Raw genomic sequence first — 20550 nt, 5'->3', positions numbered from 1 at the left:
TTTACGTCGGACTGCTTCACAAACGAGGGTCAATTCAATACTGGATTTGCACAAAAAGATTAACATGACGGCACATGCTAGTCGATGAGTTGAATCAACTCCACAGCAACTACAGAAATGTATCCACTAACCATTTAGAAACGTCCAGATGCATTCTAAAAGTTGTAACTTCTTCCTGAGTCTCTCCATCAGTGTCCGGTTTGAACAATGTAAGGCTGAACACAGTTACTGACAATCCTCATTTTGGCTGCGTGAGATACTCCAGCTTTGTTGTTGAGCAACCAAAGCACAAGCTGTTAAAGCTCTGCCCTCTTTTGGAAAGTGGACCAGGAGCAGCAGCTCATTTACATTTAAAGAAACACAAAAATGTGTTTTTGCTCACACCCAAATAGGGGCAAATTTGACAAACTAAAATAAATGATCTGTGGGGTATTTTGATCTGAAACTTCACAGACACAATCTGGGGACACCAGAGACTTCTATTACATCTTGAAAAGGGGCATAATAGGTCCCCTTTAAAATGTCAGTCTTGGTTAAGTCTTGGGCCTTGAGTTTCACCCTAAAGTCAGCATGAAATTGAAGGTTTGATAGTCTTTTCTTTCCTATTGTGAAACAGCTTCTTGAACAAGAATGAATTTAGGGTGGGACTTGATTTTGTTCATGGGGAATTGATTGGAATGGTTGTGATTTGCTATTGGTCGATCTCATGTGAGTGACAGGTTGTCCTGCCCTCACACCAGTAAATCACGGCTGCGAACAATATTTATCATGGCACTGAATGTGAATGTTTAGCATCCGAGTTGCTGACTTAATGTCTATAGATTTCAGTGTTATGTATCTGGAGATTATGCTAAAGAATTTGTGCTTGTGAAGATGAAGGATATGTTATTACACAGGAACAAGTATTGCAACAGTCAAACAAAATTCCAGACTTCATGTATTATTATTATTATTAGTGTTAAATATCTACAGATTTATCAGATCCAATTTTGAATTTGAATCAAAATGTTGACTATATAAATGTCAATGTTGCTTTTGATGCATCTGTGATATTAAAAGCTAATGACAGCTTGACAGTTGTTTCTAAACTATGCACATCTCAGAAAGTGAATTAGTTGTTTTCAATAACCCATTAGACTGAAAGGAGTAAATTTGACCCACACATTTGATTATGAAATCATACTGCATCGGTTTAAAGGAGCAGGTAGTTTGTGAGTAGTGCAAAGAAGTCAAATAACAGAGATGAAGTCTAAAAGCCCCGATATACTTAAAGCAAAATCGAAGAACGAACTGATGTTATGTCATTTTGAACAAAATCAGGCCAAAACAAAGTTCGTTTGGAGTTCATTTTGCAAGTTCGAAACAGTTTGCCAAAACGAACTTTCCAGAAAAGTTCGCTCCGGCTGGTAAACACCTTCATACTACCATTGGTCCGTGGTAATTATGTAATAAGTAGGTGTATGCTGAGGCTCCGCCTTCTTTCACGAGGAAATCTCCTCTGGTTCATTTCTTCTGTTAAATCCGTCGAAGTCAGACATCCGTGAGTGAAAACATGAACACACTGGAGAGCCGCTTTATGGTAGAAAATGAAGGTGCACTTCTGATGAAACGAGACACTGACACTGTTTTTCATGATTAATACTGTAAAGCTATGGAAGCTTGTTTTTTCCGCCATGAAATAAAAAATAAAAAAAGGTCATTGCGAGTTTATATCTCACAATTCTGACTTCTTTTTCCTCAGAATTGAGAGGTATAAACTCACAATTGTGAGTTATAAAGTCAGAATTGTTTGATATAAACTCACAATTCTGACTTTTTTTTATGTCCAATTGTGAGGGGAAAAAGTGACATTTTTTCTCAGAATTTCTCACAATTCTGACTTTATAACTCACAATTGCATGTTATAAAGTCAGAATTGCAAGATATAAATTAACAATTCTGAAAAAAATATAATTCTGACTTTATAACGCAATTCTGACTTTATATCTCACAATTCTGACTATAACTCGTAATTGTGAGTTTATATCTTGCAATTCTGACTTTATATCACACAATTCTGACTTTATAACGTAATTCTGACTTTATAACTCGCAATTTTGAGTTTATAACGCCATTCTGATTTTATAGCGCAATTCTGACTTTAAATCTCGCAATTCTGACTATATATTATGCAATTCTGTCTTTATAACGCAATTCTGATTTTATAGCACAATTTTGACTTTATAACGCAATTCTGACTTTACAACGTAATTCTGACTTTATAACTCGCAATTGCGAGTTTAAATCTTGCAATTCTGAGAAAAAAAGTCAGAATTGTGAGATTTTTTTTTTATTTAGTGGCGGAAACAAGCTTCCATATAAATCTGCTTGATTTTAAGCAATCTGTTGTATAAAGTGCTATATATAAATAAACGTGACGTGATTTTACTGGAGTACCGAATTACAGAGCTCATGCAAACATACCCACATTACTATGATCTGATGCTTTTCTTATGGTTTCTTTTTTTTTTTTTTTTTTTTTTTTCAATGCTTGCTGTTTTCTCATTTTTGTTGTTTATTTTGTTATTGAGAGGAAAGCGCGCATATTTACATATTCATCTAAATGCCGCTCCGTCGGAATGCTCGCTAACAGTATATCGCTGGTCAAGTATTTCAAACTTCGTTTTACCCCTAAGCGAAGCCGAAAAAGATTGTCGCTGTGAGTATATCAGGGCCTTAAGTCACGTCTCTAGCACAGTAGCATTTGTCATCATACATCCACATATCCAATGCCACAAAACAGGCTGATAACATTTGTTCATTTTCCATATATAGTCCTCTTTTTTATTATTATTAACAGAGGTCAAATAAATTCATCAAGTCATATTTACAGAGAAAGGCAATAAATATTTTATAATAGTAATAAAATTATTATTTTTTGCATACATTTTTTTAATCGTACGTGTGTCATGATTGTTAGTAACGTCTGACAGACGATGAGTATATAGACGTGTGAATACTACAGCTATACCCATATGGAGAGTCGACCTCACCAACAGTGGCCAGAGTCCAGCGTCTGCAGAAGGGATTTCCTCTGTTCACCTGCGTCTCCAACGTTCTAGAACTGAGAGCAAGTGTTCTAGAACACAAAGAACATGACTGATTGTCAGGCGGACCGATTTCATTGGCTTAATGACCTGGAAGTAGTCAAAATCCGACACTTAAAGGAGCGTCAGGGACATTAAGAGCAATCCATCATACCTGGTTTTTGCATAACCGATTTTATGCATGTTTTGGTAGCTAAATTTTAGAAAGGACATCCTCAGCACATATGCAGGATCCAGCTGTAGGCTTAGAGCATTACAGCAATTCCCGAAAAAGTATTCCGGCTTCCGTCTGTTGGTTCTCACACACACTATTACCACAGCTAAGGCTGATATCTAGCTAGTCAAAGCATCTCGATCTAAGCTGAATCACAGAATACACAAAAAATATCAAAGCGTTCGGCCTACGAGAAGGCCTGGTGTCCGCTCAGACGAGAACAGCATCCCACAGAGAGGAACGACACGGCTCTTCAAAATATTGCACTCAAAGCTTCACGTTTACCTATGGAGGCCTGCAAAGGTCACATGACCTTGTTATCGCTCTCTTTGCGTCTCCATGACAGCCCATTCCAGTGGAAAATATTGGATCCTTGTTCTCGGGGGCAACACAAATGAAAATAAAAAGGTTTCCCAGGCGGTGCGGTTTGCTCTCGTCGCTATTCCAGAGTTTTAACAGGAAACGTGTCAAAGCAGGAGACACTAGTTCCTTATAGGTCATCCTTAGTTAATCCAGTATAAATAAAATAACAGACACCAATGTTACATTTAAAAAAGACCCACATTCAACTGCTGGGAGAAACTCAACGCTTCTGAAATATAAAAATAAAACATCTTTGAACTTTTTTTTTAAGCTTCTTGTCTTTTTTCCGTAGCCATTGTTTATTTGTGTCCTCTTCCTTCTCCTGTTTCGGATAAGATTAAGGTGTTTGTAAGGCAAGAAGCACGTAGTGTCCTCGGGGAGCGGTGCATACTCGTCCTCACCAACTCAGTTCGTTTTAGGGTTGGGTTTTAAACGCCGCGCCCTTCGTGTCCGTTTCGTTACCGTCGTGAAACGGAACTCCTCCAGAGGGTCCACTTTTCCTTTGGGGTGGCGCTTCATGAAATGCACTTCCTGCTGCGTCTGCGTGGTCTTGGAGCCTTTTTTGGGTCGACCCTTTCGATTGAAACCCAAATACCAGCCTTTGTACTTGGCCGACACAAGCGCTGTGTAGTTGTTCTCCAAATATTCCTCCACAAAGACGCACTCCTGGTTAATCCCACTGGGCTGAGGAGAGAGGACAAGACAAATGTCAAAATATGTCCCACTTGTTAAAATGACCTCTCAACTGATGGTCTGACTGGTTATTATACATTAAACTGCAAAGCTTTATGTGCAGCATGCCGGTCATTATTGCAACAAAAAAACAAAAACAAAACAAAACAAAAGAAAGAAAGAAAAAGAAAAAGAAAAAGAAAAAGAAAAAGAAAGAAAGAAAGAAATATACTGTATATTGGAAATATACTATATATTAAAATTCTACATATTGGTGAATCTGCCAACAACAGACCCAGGTCATATTTCCCCCTAAAAAAATAAAAAAAAAAAATAAATAAATAAATAAAATAAAATAAAATAAAATAAAATAAAATAAAATAAAATAAAATAAAATAAAATAAAATAAAATAAAATAAAATAAAATAAAAACAACATAACAAAATAAAATAGAAAAATAATATAAAAGAACATAACATAAAATAACAACATAAAATAACATAACATAACATAAAATAACGAAAAACATAACATAAAATAACATAACAAAATAAAAAATAACAACAAAATAAAATAGTAAAATAATATAAAATAAAATAACACAAAATAACATAACATAACATAAAATAACAACATAAAATAGCATAAAATAAAATAAAATATAACATAAAAATAAAATAAAATAAAATAAAATAAAATAAAATAAAATAAAATAAAATAAAATAAACCCCAACAGCAATCAATAATGATGAGCTCCCTTTATCCCATTTATTAGCCAGCTACTTACCAAATAATTAAACAATGAATATAAAATATTGATTTAACTTCAAATATATTATGTAAAAAGAAAAAGAGTGTAATTTGATTCAAGACACAGTAGCAAAAGAACCTGAAGCAAGAGAAAATTTGACTGCAAAATGTCATAATTGACATTATTCTAGAGAGTGATTAATAACCATAAATATCTGTCTCAATAATCCACCGAGTGAAGAAAATGTAGAAAACATCCTCTTTTTTATGATGATTTCACAATATATGCGTCTCAAATTCAGCAAAAGCCTAGAAACTAATCACACCAAATGACATTATCAGTAGTGATTTTACATTAAATATCCCAAACGTGGTGTGAAGAACAAGGGAAGCTAACTGATGAGAACTGATTTCAAAGTTTGATTAAAAACTGATCTGCAGTTTACACATCCACTACAAAACTGTTGTATGACAGGACACATACTCGTCTTACAAAGCATGTTTTTTAAAGAATGACCAGCCTCTTTCCCAAACAAGACACAATAATTGTGCCCTTCAACTTAGGACCAGTTCAAAACAAGCCAGTGAAGCACGTAATGTCCTATTCATGGCAAATGTAGGGGGTGTTGGTCTTTCCACTTAGATTTGTTTGTGGTATGGCAGTTACAAGAACTTGGAAAAAAGGAACAATTTTAAGTTCAAACAGCCAGCCTCAATATTTCATTTTTGTTTAAATAGATGTTATGAAAATTTGTGTTGACTGGCTCCAAGAGTTGGTTGCAGACAGTAGCAGTGCTTTTGAAAACGTATATATCAAAAATTGGTCCCAGCTACAAGCTCATACATCAAGTTAACATGCTAAACGTGCAAAACACGAGTAATTATATTCATGCAATAATACATCAGCTCATGCGTAAATCATATGCATACACTCAGAAACTGAAAACACTTTCTGTTTACATTCACAGCACAGTTAATGTGACCCAAATCTGATTTTTTTCTGAACAGCAAATCACACTGAATCTGATTATAACCTGAGTAAACCAGTCCAGTAAACATACCTTTCCAATAATTTTGCCATTCTTGTTCATGCAGATGTAGTATCCACTCTCTTTCCCTTTTATTCGAATGTGACTCCCGAATGTCTCTGTTTCCACAACGAGTAGAGCTGCAGGTAAAAATAAAGCACAGTTTACTCAAAGTTCATGAAGACAATGTGATGAGCACAGTTAAATAACAATTAAATATATATGTATGTTAAAATATATAATTTTTTATTATTATTATTATTTGTATCTATTTTTTAGTCTATTTTATTTCATTTATTTATTTATTAGTTTTTAATTTAATTTAATTTTGGGTGAAAATGTGACCCAGGTGTGATCTTGAAGCATATTTCTGAAGAAAAATATATAGAATATATATATATATATATATATAATACAGAGATATACTGTAAGATCACACATTTTCACCCAATATTAAATTAAATTAAATTAAATTAAAAAGCATACAAACAAATAAAGTAGAATATAATAAAATATTTTTTTTTATGTTTTCAAGACATTATTGTCATGACATTTAAGCACATTTCCCAAAAATTCTCTTGATCATAATGCCAAAACATATTTTTAAATGTATTTATCTTATTTAAATATTATTTAAAGTATTTAAACATTGTTGTCTTGAAAAAATGAATGTATAACTGATTAAAAGTCATTTTTGTTCAAATTAATTTTTGTTTATTTATTTATTTTCTATATTTGCAATGAAAATATTGCAAACAGCCATAATAGACAATAGTTATATATACAAAATATAATTTCTTTGTTTCTTTCTTTTAAATCTGCAGTGAAATATGACCTGGGAATTTTTTCCTGTTTTCTTTACAAGATTCACCCATCAGTAGGATAGCTATTTTATTTTATTTTATTTTAATTTATTTTATTTTATTTTATTTTATTTTATGTACAACTGAAACAGTACCTTAAAAACCATTATTCACTTATATCACATAGGATATACAGTATACTATATATAGACATTCAGTGCATTTTTAAGTAGTACTTATACTGTTTATACAAAAGTACATTTGGGATGTGAACTATTAAAAAAAAAACAAAGCTGTGAGAAAAACGTTATATTTCATCATAGACTACAGCTCCCTAACAAACACCAAACTCTCTCTCTCTCTCTTTCTCTTTCTCTCTCTCTCTCTCTCTCTCTCTCTCTCTCTCTCTCTCTCCTCTCTCTCTTTCTCCCTTTCTCTGTAAGCACCTTTGTTAAGGGTCCCCTCTCTCGGGGGGAAGCAATCTGCCAAACTCCTTGGAGCAGTTCAGATCCCCAGGGATTGGGTTTCCACTTGCCTTTAGTTCGTGCTCACTCAATCAAAAAGTTAGGATGATCCATTTGTTTAACACACTGGGCTATTCAAAGGTGCTCAAAGCACAGAGGCTTAGAGAGCAACACCAAAACTGTCCCCTTCCAAAACAGCCCGGGGCAACATGAGAGGAACGACTAATCCAGGCAGGGCACTTGAGATCAAATGAGGGTGGGAAAGATCCCTCTCCTCAGCGCAGAGCCCTTCACAAGAACATGACGTTTTAAAAGATATGCCTGAAAAACAGTGCAATTATTCCTGTATTTAAATGAGCACTGTATCTAAAAATGTAATGTTTAAAGCAGTCAGTCCTCCATCTGTGCATCTCTCACACCAGCTGATTTCTTACTGCTGTAGCTTATTAATATTAAAGCACAGATGTCAACAGGACACAATGACCTTCACTAATGTGAAAGTCAAACAGGGGTGAAACCGAAGACATTTTTGAGATGTTTCTGGGAAGGCGAGTGTTTGCTGATAAATGAGCCATACGAGTGTACGATCTGATCCAGCACTGTGTGCCTCAATGTTCAAATATGTTTTCATTTTCCAGGAAACTGGTTGTTAAAGTCAATGTGAAACACTTGTGAATATTGAGTGGGGATGGGTAATCAATTCTATTCTGCATTTTTATCTCACTGAATATCACTCTTCACAAATAGGTTGCAAACAGCAATTTATGTTGACTTTAAACATTTTGACTTAAACATACACATCCGTTCAAAAGCTTTTAATTGTATTTGAATTGAAATTGAATTTAATTGTAACATTATAAACACCTTGACTGTCACTTTTTTTTTAATCAAATTAATGCGTCCTTGCTGAAAAGCAGTATTAATTTCTTTTTACAAAAATTTTACTGATACCAAACTTTTGAATGATAATGTAAGTAAGCAATAAGGTACGAGAGGCTGTGCTGTATCGCGAATAAGTCACGGCTGAAGGGCGTTGTTAGGCACGACGTGAAACGGAGCACTAGCTTTGAGTAACTTATTGCTTTTATAAAACGGTTACCACACAATACAAATATTAAAGCCAAAAATATGTATCAATGCAACTTTCATGAAGTAAACTTTCACTAAAGCCTTCCTTCCGCCGGAAAAAATAGTCCCTGACTGTGAACAGCAACAGAAGTTACATTATTACGCCATTAGATGGCAGCAAAGACTGTCTTTATTAGTGTGTCAGTCAGTAGCGAAGACTTTTACATTGAAAAGACTGAATTGTTGTGAACAAGGAACAAGACGCAACTGACAAATGCTTTGACTAGCGATGTCAGTCACGGGAAAACCCCTTAACTGTTAAAAGGACAAGATATTGCAGCGGACATTTAAACATTTTTTTATTATGAACATAGGACTGACCTGAAGGAAAATGCTAAATCTGAAGGCAGGTAATAAACTCGCTCCCTCAACCTCTTTCTCACGATACTCTTCTACATAATACAGTAAGCTTCAATGAACAATATCAATTGAGAACATACAGTTTACATTGCTAAGAATGGTTGCTAAGGGTGTTGTGCAGTGATACATAGAACCGTTGGGTGTAGCGGTCATAGCCGTGTTTTATCGTGAATAAAACACAGCTATTGACCAACCAGAATCAAGGACAGGAACTAACCGTTTTATAAGTGTGCATAAATTCACATAAATCTGAAAATCTTAACTCACTTTGACTCTTAAATAGCAGCTCAGAATTAAACATGTTCTGCTCTCCTTTAGTTTTTGAATGTTAACTTTGCATAATAACTTTGACAGGACAGCAGAAACACAAAGGCAAAGCTGAAAAGGAAGCACAGTGCAAGTGTGCGCGCACGTGTATGTGTTCTGGTAATCCTTACGTTATAATGACAATCCTTGTCATTGTGGGGACATTTTTTGGTCGCCATGAGGAAGACAGCTTATATATCATACTAAGTGATGTTTTTTGAAAATGTTTTCTGTGATGGATGGGTTTAGTACAAAGTACCGTATAAATATCATTATGTCTATGGAAAGTCCCCATAAAAAACGAAAACCCAATGTGTGTGTGTGTGCGTGCGCGCGTGTGAGTGTCATGGAGTTCACAGGTGTGGGGGTTTACCTAGCTCTGCCTCCTCTCATGCTAACACAGGTACAGAGGAGCCAGCGCTGCACTGCTTAACCACACACTAACACATTTAAGCAGTAAACAACAGCTAGAACTGCTGTAAACACTTAGAGCTGTTAGGACCAGTTCAAAACATGGTGAACAATAACTAACACTGCTATAAATACTTCCTGAATAAAGAGCACTACCATACTTACTAGACCCTATTTTAACATCAGAACAAAACACGCACCACCTTTAACTAAATCAGCTATGAATAAATAAAGTGAACATTACCAACTTTTCAATAAATAAATACTCAATGCTGAACATTATAGGCTGAAAACACAACTAGCTATACAAGCTATACAATTTCACAAGCCATTGTTGCCGTTGTTCAAATGCTCAACAGATACCCAAACTTATCTTTCAGCCAAACCCCTATGACTTAAAATATTTACTTGAATGAGATTTTAAGCTAATATCTCATTAATTTAACAACTTATGCACATTCTTTGATGTTGGGTGATGGTCACATGACCATAAAGGTGTTTTATGTTGATTGTTTTGATTTTTACATTATGTATTTATTTTAATTTTACATTTTTATGATTTAATTAATTATTATCTTTTAGTTAACTCACAAAACCCAGTTTGGAAATCCCTGGTATGATGCAACTACATGCTGCATTCTCAACATTGCCACCAGGGGCACTATAACAGGCACACTATAAAATGTCTGCTTCTATGGTACCTCTTTTCATTTAGGTTAACTTCTGTCATGGCCAGTTTGAAGAAAAATGCCTGAATAATAACACATCCAGTTAAACGGCACAGACATTTGAAGATAACAGCTGACACACTGAACTCTTGTGAGTTGTTGTAAGACCTACTGCAATCAGAACATAACCCTAACCATCAAAACACAAATATGAACACAAACCAGTGATTAACTATCAATCAAATTCTAAATGAATGAAAATAGGAAGCCTGTGATCATTTACTCACCATTTACTCATGTTGTTCAAAAAAATTTATTTATGAATCAGGCATCATTATTTATCTCATTTATGTGCAAAGGGGAATTAAGGTTGATATCAAGATTTTAAGTAAATAATAACATTAAAGGGGTCCTTGATTATGATTTCACTTTTTTAACTTTAGTTAGTGTGTAATGTTGCTGTTTGAGCATAAACAACATCTGCAAAGTTACGACGCTCAAAGTTCAATGTAAAGGGAGATATTTTCTTTAACAGAAATCGCTTTTTAAGGACTACAACAAACAGCTGCTAGGGACTTCAACAAACTTCTTCCCGGGTTGGTGACATCACAAACCCCAAAATGTACATAAACCCCGCCCCTGGGCACACGCAACAAAGGGGGAGAAGAGGAAGAGTTGTTGTAGTAGAGTGTTGTTGTCATGCCGTCACTTTACACCGGACTGCTTCACAAACGAGGGTCAATTCAATGCTGGATTTGCACAAAAGATTAACATGACGGCACATGCTAGTCGATGAGTTGAATCAACTCCACAGCAGCTACATAAATTTATCCACTAACCATTCAGAAATGTCCAGATGCAATCTAAAAGTTGTAACTTCTTCCTGAGTCTCTCCATCAGTGTCCGACTCTGGTTTGAACAATGTAAGTCTGAACACCGTTACTGACAATCGTCATTTTGGCTGCGTGAGATTCTCCAGCTTTGTTGTTGTTGAGCAACCGAAGCACAAGCTGTTAAAGCTCCGCCCTCTTCTGGAAAGCGTACGGGAGCATCAGCTCATTTGCATTTAAAGGGACACACAGCATGTTTTTGCTCACACCCAAGTAGGGGCAAATTTGACAAGCTATAATAAATGATCTGTGGGGTATTTTGAGTTGAAACTTTAGACACTTTCTGGGGACACCAGAGACTGATATCACATTTTATGAAAAGGAGCAAAATAGGTCCCCTTTAAATTTCATAAATACACGTTTCAACCAACTTGTAGGTGAGTAAATGATGACAGAATTTTCATTTTTTAGGTGAACTATGCCATCAAAATGTAATATTCTTGATCCTCCCTTCTAAAAAAACAATAATAAATTTAAAAAACAAAAACAGCTAAAACCAGATTAAGGTGGTCTTAGCTGGTTTAAGCTGGTCTCCCATCCTGGCCAAGCTGGTTTAAGCTGGTTGGTTTCAAAGAAATTGCCAAAACCCTTCTAAAACCAGCCTTTTAAGCCAGCTGTGACCAGGCTGGAAGACAAGCTAAGACCAGCCAACCAGCATAGGCTGGTTTTAGCTGTTTAGTTTTTCCCCCCAGCAGGGGTGCTTCCAGGTGTTCATTTAATGTGACACAAAATGCTACAAGCATGCACAAATAAAACTTCAGGTCCCATTAAACCATTTATCCTCACTCGGTTTAGAACAGATATAAGAATAAAACTTCCTTTCAAGAAGAAACAAACAGAAATGGGGTACTAGAAATCGACTACATGAGAAACAGTATTATGCAGGTACAGGAATCCAGGACTAAAGGTTTATGGAGTCGTGTCTGTTGTGGAATCTTTATGCTGACTGACACAAACGAGCACAAGACTGGAATATAAACATGCTTGTATCAGTCGGCAAAGTTAAGTGCAGCATTCAGTGTGTTTATCTTCACACAGAGTTTCTGTTCTCACACTCGTACCGCTGGGGCACGCTGCCCATCAGTTCTGTGGTTTTTGTTTTGTTTATACTTTGATACATTTTGATTAATAACAGTTCAGGTTGGATGTTAAAGAGAAGAAGTTCATCTTAGATATGATATTAGCAGAAGGAATTCTCTGCTGATCTGCATGGGGAATGTATTTATATTAAGTATTTAAACATGGTACAATTTGTTAAATAGAGCTGAGAGTACTAAAAAAATGAAATGAAAGCATTATAAAAATTAGCTAAAATATTACATTTTTAAATTAAAAAGCAATAGGCAGATGTAATGATTCTGAAGCGATGTATGATTTTCAGAAAACGGACTCAAGCACGCTCACAGCCAGAGATCGCAACAAATAAAGACATTTATAGGAAGACTCAAATTCATATATGATTCAATATAAGAATATTAATTCTTTCATCATTTACTCACCCACATGTCATTCCAAACCTGTATGACTTTATTTTATCATGTTGAATTTCTGATGAATATCCTGCTACTCTTTTTAGTATCTTAGAAAGTGAATGAAATCTAACATTATCTTAAAGTTAGATCCTTGCATGATCTCTGAATGATTCGTTCATGATTCAGACTGATTCGGTTCTCGAGTTCAAATCAATTGGCAATATTTCGATTAGTATTGAGTCGTGATTCAATAATATCAATATATCAATAATATATTCAATATATCAATAATATATTCAATAATTCAATATCCTGTGCATATGCTGTACGAACTATTATTATGATACTACTTTTATTAAATTTCTGCATCTTTAAGTTCCTCATTCATGGAAAAAATAAACACATGCAGTCAAATTAACAAAATAAACAAAAATAAAAATGTACAGTTTTTTTTTTTTTTTTTTTTTTTTTTTAACTTTTTAAAAACTGTTTTTGGTTTTGCAAACATTAAGGGAAAATTCAATTTCATAATTTTGCTACCATTATGGGAACGTTACTAATGTTCTTTGAACGTTCTAAAACATTAGATGAACATTAGATGAACATTAGATGAACATTACATGAGTGTCCAACTAAAACGTTTCAGAATAAAACCTTCCATGAAAGATGTATAGCCTAATGTTTTTGTGCTAACATTTTGAGAACATTATCAAAGACCAGATAACTCTGAACAAACGTTCTATTATTGTTACTGAAAGAACGTTTGCTCATAACTTCAAGAGAACCTTATCATAATGTTAGCTAAAGTTTTGAGAACGTTCCGTGTTAGCTAAGAAAGTCAAACCAGTTTGGAAGGAAATGAGGCTGAATAAAAGATGACATAATTTTCATTTTTGGCTGAACTGTCCCTTTTAATCATTCTGCCTAATAGAAACTGAGTCAAATGATAACGATTCTTTTGAATGGTTTATTCATCTGAGAGCACAGGAACACTCCCGTACCGTACTTGCCCCCATCGTCTCCATTGGCGTTGATCTTCTTGCCCAGGATCTGCACGTGTTTCCCAGTGGTTCGGCTGTAGAGCTGATATATCCGTACCTGCTTCCGACTCACGTCGTCTCGGGTGTGGTTCTCGATGTAGATCTTGAAGTCGGCGGAACTCTGGTGACATTCCTAGAATCAGCAACAACAAAAACTGTTGATCTACAGAAGAATAGTACACAGGAAAAGAAGTAAATGAGTAAATGTATGCTCACATTAAGTCTAGAACTAGTCTAGAATAACCATCACGTTCACACAGCGCACACAACGCCTCTGTACTTACTCCTGATTTCTCTTAACTTGGGGACAGGAGAGCTGTCAGTCAATAAATGGGACAACAAAGTAACTTGCGTTACTTATTTGAAAAAGTAACTTAGATATTCTGTTGTAAATTTAAAAGTAATGCGTTACTTTACTAGTTACTTGAAAAAAAGTAATCTGATTATGTAACTTGCATTACTTGTAATGCGTTATTACCCCCAATACTGTGTACAATTGCTTGGATTTTAAAGTCAACATTAAACCGCATTTAACAAACAATTTTACTTCCATCATGCGATGAAGTCAACATGACACAACTGCCAAAATTAACCCATTAAAGCATGAGTAATTCAATCACAAAGGAAAAAAGTTAAATATAATGTTGAATATCTTGATAGACACGCTACTGTTCAAAAGTTTGGGGTTGGTAAGATTTTTTAACATTTTTGAAAGAAGTCTCTTACGCTCAACCAAAGCTGCATCCTTTTTTTAATCAAAATTACAATATAAATGTTATTAGGATTTTATTTTTATCATGTGAAACAATAGAGGTCTCATAAATTAGGAATTGATTGAAAAGTGGCCTTTACATGCCAGAATGACGGTAGTCGTTTCAGAGGAAAAGCAATTTATTACATTTTGATGAAAGATTATGACAGAGCCGGTGCCATGGCAGATAAATCTGGGTGGGGTGGGGTGGGGTGGGGGGGGGGGGGGGGGGGGGCATTTATATTTGTAATCGTTTTTGAATGTGCACTTGCTTTTCACTTTCGAACTTTCACTTTGCTCGCGTTCAGGGTGAAAGGGGGCACAATAACCCGTTTGGGGGGGGGGGGGGGGGGGGGGTCATTCGCCCCCCAAACGTGTTATTGTGCCCCCTCCTTAGCTCTAGCATTTATAAATTGGCAGTTATATTTCTGGGGGGAGGGGGGTTTAGCGGTGAGGGGGGTGCCTAATGTGCTGTATTTGTAATTGCTTTTGAATGCGCACTCACTTTTCACTTTCGAATTCGCTTGCGTTCAGGGGGAAGGGGGGCACAATCACTCGTCTTTTTGATGGCCCGACAAATAATATCACTCACAATAAGACCAGAAATGTGTATTAAGAAAGTAAATATGGCCAAATTTTGATATCGTGTTGACTTAGGTAAACACATTTAACAAAAGTTCAGGTCACAGTGCTTCTTGTTTTGGTGCCCGTCTCTCTTTCTCTCTCTCTCTCTCTCTCTCTCTCTCTCTAAATAAAACATCTGAATACTCTGAGCCTGGAGCTACAACGAGAAGTGAAGTTTTCAATTTCCACTAGCAAGTCTCCAGCAATTATCCACCTGAAAGATCTAACTCTGTCATCAAACAAATATCTGCCTAAGGTAAGAATCACACTCATAAATCACACATACACACCTGTAAGTATGGGAAGTACATGTACACAACTGTTGCACTGGTACACACATACACTAAAGCACTAACATAACAAAATACAATGCAGCTGGCCTCTCCTGTCGCTCACATTCACACTCACCCGAGGCTTTATACAAAAATCACAAATCCACTTCTCATCCAAAAGCCTCTATCTTTCCTCCTCCTCCTCCTCCTCTGTTATTCTTCCATATGTGAGGAAAGCATATATCTCTAAAAACCCTGGAATCTCCATCCCAGCCAAGACTGCTCTCTCGGGCTGAAACGAGGGGTAATTATCCTGTAATGAGCTTTTATGTGGCTTCTCTCAGGTGGTTAATTACACTCACATTACATGCTTCCACTCCATGTTATTTTAACCTCAGCTAATTAATGACATTTAGAGAGCACAAGGGGAAACTCGCAGCTCACGGTACAAAAAAGGGATCTTTTCAACAGAGTTGAGAAAGAAACTTCCATAGAGATTCACGCTGAATGCAGGACTGCTAAGAAACACGTCAACACGACACAACCGCCAAAATGAACCCATTAATGCATGAATTAATGCTCACTGAGGCTGCATTTATTTGATCAAAAATACAGTAAAAACAGTAATATTGTGAAATATTATTATAATTTAAATCATTATTATCATTACTTCAGTCTTCAGTGTCACATGATCCTTCAGAAATCATTCTAATATGTTGATTTGCTGCTCAAGAAACATTTCTTATTATCAATGTTGAAAACAATTCATATTTTTTCAGGAATGTCTGATGAATAAAAAGTTCAAAGGATTTATATGAAATAGAAATCTTGTTTTGTAACATTACTGTCACTTTTGATCAATGTAAAGCATCTTTGTTGAATAATAGTATTTGATTCTTTAAAAAAATCTTTTCTGACCCCAAACTTTTGAATGGCAGCGTATATTTATTAATACATGCTACAATAAGTAAAAACACAATGACATATAAAGATGACAGCCATATAGTATTATGTGAAAAGGTCAAAGGTGATCATTCATGGTGGTTTGGATGTAAAATCACATCATGAATGGTTAAAAATAACTTTTAAAGATCTGACCGCTGCAGTGGACACATGTTAAACAAACCCAAAGGCGTTGTTGCACTATGTAGTTAAGTGTTATTATGGCTTTAAAAAAATAATAATCACGTATTAGTTCAAGTTGGTCATCCTAAAGTCATCCTAAATCTTTCTAAAAAAATAAATAAAGTGAATTAATTTTAGTCATTGTTACGTTATTTTCCAAGATGAATCCATGAATCGCATTCAAACAGAAGCACATTGTATCTACACTTTTAAAACATAAAAGTCCTTTATTTAAATCGATGGTTCCATTAAGAACATCAACACAACCTTTCCATTCCACAAAAGCTTCTTTATAGTGGAAAAGGTTTTTTAGATTCTTCACACTAAGAAAAACTGGTTCTTTTAAGAACTTTTCACTGAAAGGTTCTTTGGGGAACCCAAAATGGTTCTTCTATGGCTTCGCAACAAAAACCTACTCAAATACATACAGAATCAAGGTTATTTTTTGCTTACAATAACACATACATACGTAACTCATACGCACACACAGACTCTCCTCGGAAGGATTTACTCTGAAATCTGGCCATCTAGTCAAACACAGAGATGTGTTTTGTAGACAGTTGCGTATGTACGGGAGCGGGAAGGCAGAGGGCATGCCTATGCAGAGAGCCAGCCACGGCCAAATATTTTTATCATGCCGCCCGATTCCCTTCAAAGAAAACCAAGGCAAACTGATCTCACTGAGACTTCAAAAGCCTGGCCCCGTCCCTACTAAGAAGCCGAGCCACTCTTGCATGTCAGATAGGCCCTATCTGCAGACACCACTCTCTGCGCAGGATGCATCTCAGGAAACAACGCTTCAGCGCACCGCCACTTAAACTGTGCTTATCGCGCCGTCTTTCACTGCATCTCCTTAATAACAACTTTGTTTGTTTTCTCAGGGAGAACCTTTAACAACAGTGAAGGTTAGCAGTAGGAGCAGGTGATACCCTGTCTATCATACTACTGTCATCACTGACTCTGAAAGCAGGCTGTGCCACACTAAAGCCTTGTTTGTGCCAACTGCTTCAGAACAAAACGCAACGCACGGAATTATGTAACCAACATGGGTCTCTTTTTCTTCAAACCAGTGGCTTTTGTTCCTGGTTGGAGGGGTGATCTCCCCCTTTTATTACGACATTCTAATGCAAGTTTTATAATCACAATGCCTTGACCCATTTGCCAGGAGAAAAAAAAAAAGCCTTTATTAAGCTGTTCCCGCCTTCTGAGGAATGTACATCTGTCAGTAAAGACGGATTTGAGGAACTGCACATATCTAATTACTTATTTGTTGGGTGCATTAGTCATCTTCCTGAAAAAGAGCCTGAGATTGCAGCTAGTCTTACCTTAATAGCTATTGATAGAAATGTACAGTATATATTTTAAAGATGTATATATATATATATATATATATATATATATATATATATATATATATATATATACACATACACACACACATATAAAGGAAATACAGTTTGTTTGGTCTCTTAGCTGCGCTTTAAAAAATTATTTTCATGATTTATCACAAATTTTTTTTCTTTTGTCAAATCAACTTAGAACATTAATGTGGTTCAGATAACATAATATTTTGCATTTCTGTTGATTAAACCAATCGCCTTCATTGTATTAACTCAAATTTTTAATTTCAATGAACTCAAAATTTTAAGGCAACCATTTAACTTTGAAGTTAAACCAACTATTTTTTTTACAGTGTGTGTGTGTGTATACACATACATACATACAACTAAGTGACCAAACAAAATATTTCCTTTTAAAAGCTATATATATACACACACACACATACACACACATATATACACACACATATATACACACACACATATATATATATATATATATATATATATGCATACATACATACATATATACATACATATACATACATACATATATATATATATATACACACACATACATACACATATATAGTGTACATTTCTACTGCTGTAGCATGTGTATGTTAATCTATTTTATCTATATTTGTGAGAAATTTAGTTATCTAATCTTATATTTTCATTTCATATGTAATAAATGTCATTTTAATTTTGATGGACAGTCCAAAACGTTCATACATTTGGAAATAAACATTCCAGACACTTAAACATGTATTTCTCTTCTCTAGAAGGTCACTGAGTTTATAAATAAATGAATAAATAGCTTATTTCAATCAATCAAAACATGAGTTTATAGCTATTCTGAGGGAAATAATTATGCTTTAGTACAAGACTCGTTAAAAAAATGAATTACTGGATTCATGACCTCCCAGGTCTATATAAAACACAAAGAAGCACAAAAGGAAAACCCCCCATTTTTTAAGAGAAAGAGAAATTCAATGCCTCTGACAAGACCACCAAGAAATCCAGAGGCACTTTTTTTTTTATTTTACAGCCTCTGGGGTGTAGATTTCCCATGCCTCTGTTTTCAAAAACCTTAAGACAACAAATTAAACAATCTTTGTGTTTGCGCACCGGCGGCACATCCTCATAATCCCTGCCTTAATCCAGATTTCTGATGACAGTGAAACAGCCAGACTTACCTGCAACTGGAAGTAGAGGACCAGAAAATGTAAACACCTGGAAAGAGAAAGAGAGAGAATGAGAGTGAGTGAGAGAGAGAGACAGAAGGGAAGTAAGGAGGGGTGAATCACAAGCAATTACACCAGATAAAAAAATGTAGCCGTACATCTTAAACCTGGCTTTGAGCGACTTCTATTGGCAAGAATGCACGAACTCAAAGTGAATCAAAGAGATTATTAAGAATATTCCTTACACGTAGATGAACCTTGACGGCAGGACAGACATCTTGGTCAAATACACCTGTTTCCAGCGTTTGCCGCGCGGAGCCCCGCCAGTGTCTCACACACAAAATCCCGGAGGAGAGGTGCAATCCCAGAGAAAAGAGAGATGAAGGAAGTGTAAATGTGCCGCTGGAAGCAGCATGAGGCTGTTTCTTGTCTGAAAAAGATCTGAATAAACGCAAATCAATGTCTTCCCTGTGGTGCCTCCGTTGCTCCGCGGTCCGCGCGCGATGCGCTCTCTCGCCAAAGCGCGCAAAGATTGAATTGGAAAAGACTGTAGCGGGGTGTCTCCTCCTCGGTGAACAATCCGCGACCTTTAGTGCTTATTCTTGATCCAGTATGCGATATAAAAAGATAAATTCCGTTCGTACCTGCCGAGGACACCGGAAAGTGCACACCTTACGTGGATCATTCCAAGCTTCCCGTGTTCATTGTTTGCAGAGGGAAAACTTTCCCAAAAAGTCCAAGCTGTCAGGATAGATGAGTTAGGGTTATAAGTATCTTCTTTAGTTGTTGCCTCACTGTTATTCAAGTAGTTTGTACATAAAAGGCGCGCAGACCCGTGGAAATCCTGAAGAGCGCTGGGTGATGGTACGGGACTGTCTGTCTGTGTGCCGAAGAGGGCTGGAGCGCACTGAGGGGTTTTGGGTTGGTGGTGGGTGGAAACCTGTCAGTAGTTTTGCACCTGATAGGGTGATCTAAGAGAGTCCATCGGTGCGCGGAATGCGCTTTTCCTCTGTCTGAGCAGTTTCCTTTGCTCTTCTCGTAGTTCCTTGAGCTCTTTCGTCGTTTCACGGTCAGTCTGTGAGAATTCCTTGCGAATTTCACATATGAACTCGTAAACAGGTGCATTTCATTTGAGCAAAACCAGACACTCGGTGTCGAGATAACCAAATTCTCATCTGATGGGGTAGTAGAAAGAGAAAGAGGCGTTATATTCACTTTTTCAAAACTAAAATGCATAATAATGATGATAACATATTAAAGTAACACTTAATATTTGATGTCTTTAACTACTATGTACTTACATCAAATATTCATCAGTTTTGGCTTGGTGGTATGGGTAGGTTTAAGGTTTAAGGATGGGTTAAAAGGGAATAGAAGGGTCAACAGTGTAATTATAGCTATTATTACATAAATTAATTACAGATGTAATTACATGCAAGTAATTATAATACTATAAGTACAATGTAAAAACATGTATGTACATAATAAGTGCATTGTATCAAATGATTCATTTAAATGTTAGTACCTAGAAGTTAAAGACATTTAATATAAAGTGGGACCTAAATTAATACTTAGATCAAAGAGAAAGTTGTTGGA

The 20550-nt window shown here is 35.8% G+C and overlaps 1 protein-coding gene across 2 annotated transcripts; it reads right to left on the bottom strand.

The window, feature by feature from the left end:
* Positions 1–2792: 2792 nt before the first annotated feature.
* fgf24 (fibroblast growth factor 24) lies at positions 2793–20085 on the bottom strand. 2 transcript variants are annotated; one of them, XM_051860878.1, is made up of 5 exons: positions 19200–20085; positions 18967–19003; positions 13626–13788; positions 6147–6253; positions 2793–4347 (listed from the first exon to the last, which is right to left on the bottom strand). In XM_051860878.1, the coding sequence occupies exons 1-5, from the start codon at positions 19229–19231 to the stop codon at positions 4069–4071; spliced, it is 618 nt and encodes a 205-aa protein (XP_051716838.1). In that variant the 5' UTR covers positions 19232–20085; the 3' UTR covers positions 2793–4068. The 2 variants fall into 2 exon arrangements, with proteins under 2 accessions (XP_051716838.1, XP_051716837.1); XM_051860877.1 differs by having other exon boundaries at positions 13617–13788; positions 19200–20078.
* Positions 20086–20550: the final 465 nt, after the last annotated feature.

This window comes from Ctenopharyngodon idella, chromosome 14 (genome assembly GCF_019924925.1).
Source record: "Ctenopharyngodon idella isolate HZGC_01 chromosome 14, HZGC01, whole genome shotgun sequence".
NCBI lineage: Eukaryota > Metazoa > Chordata > Actinopteri > Cypriniformes > Xenocyprididae > Ctenopharyngodon > Ctenopharyngodon idella.
This window is presented reverse-complemented; position numbering and strand designations above follow the sequence as displayed.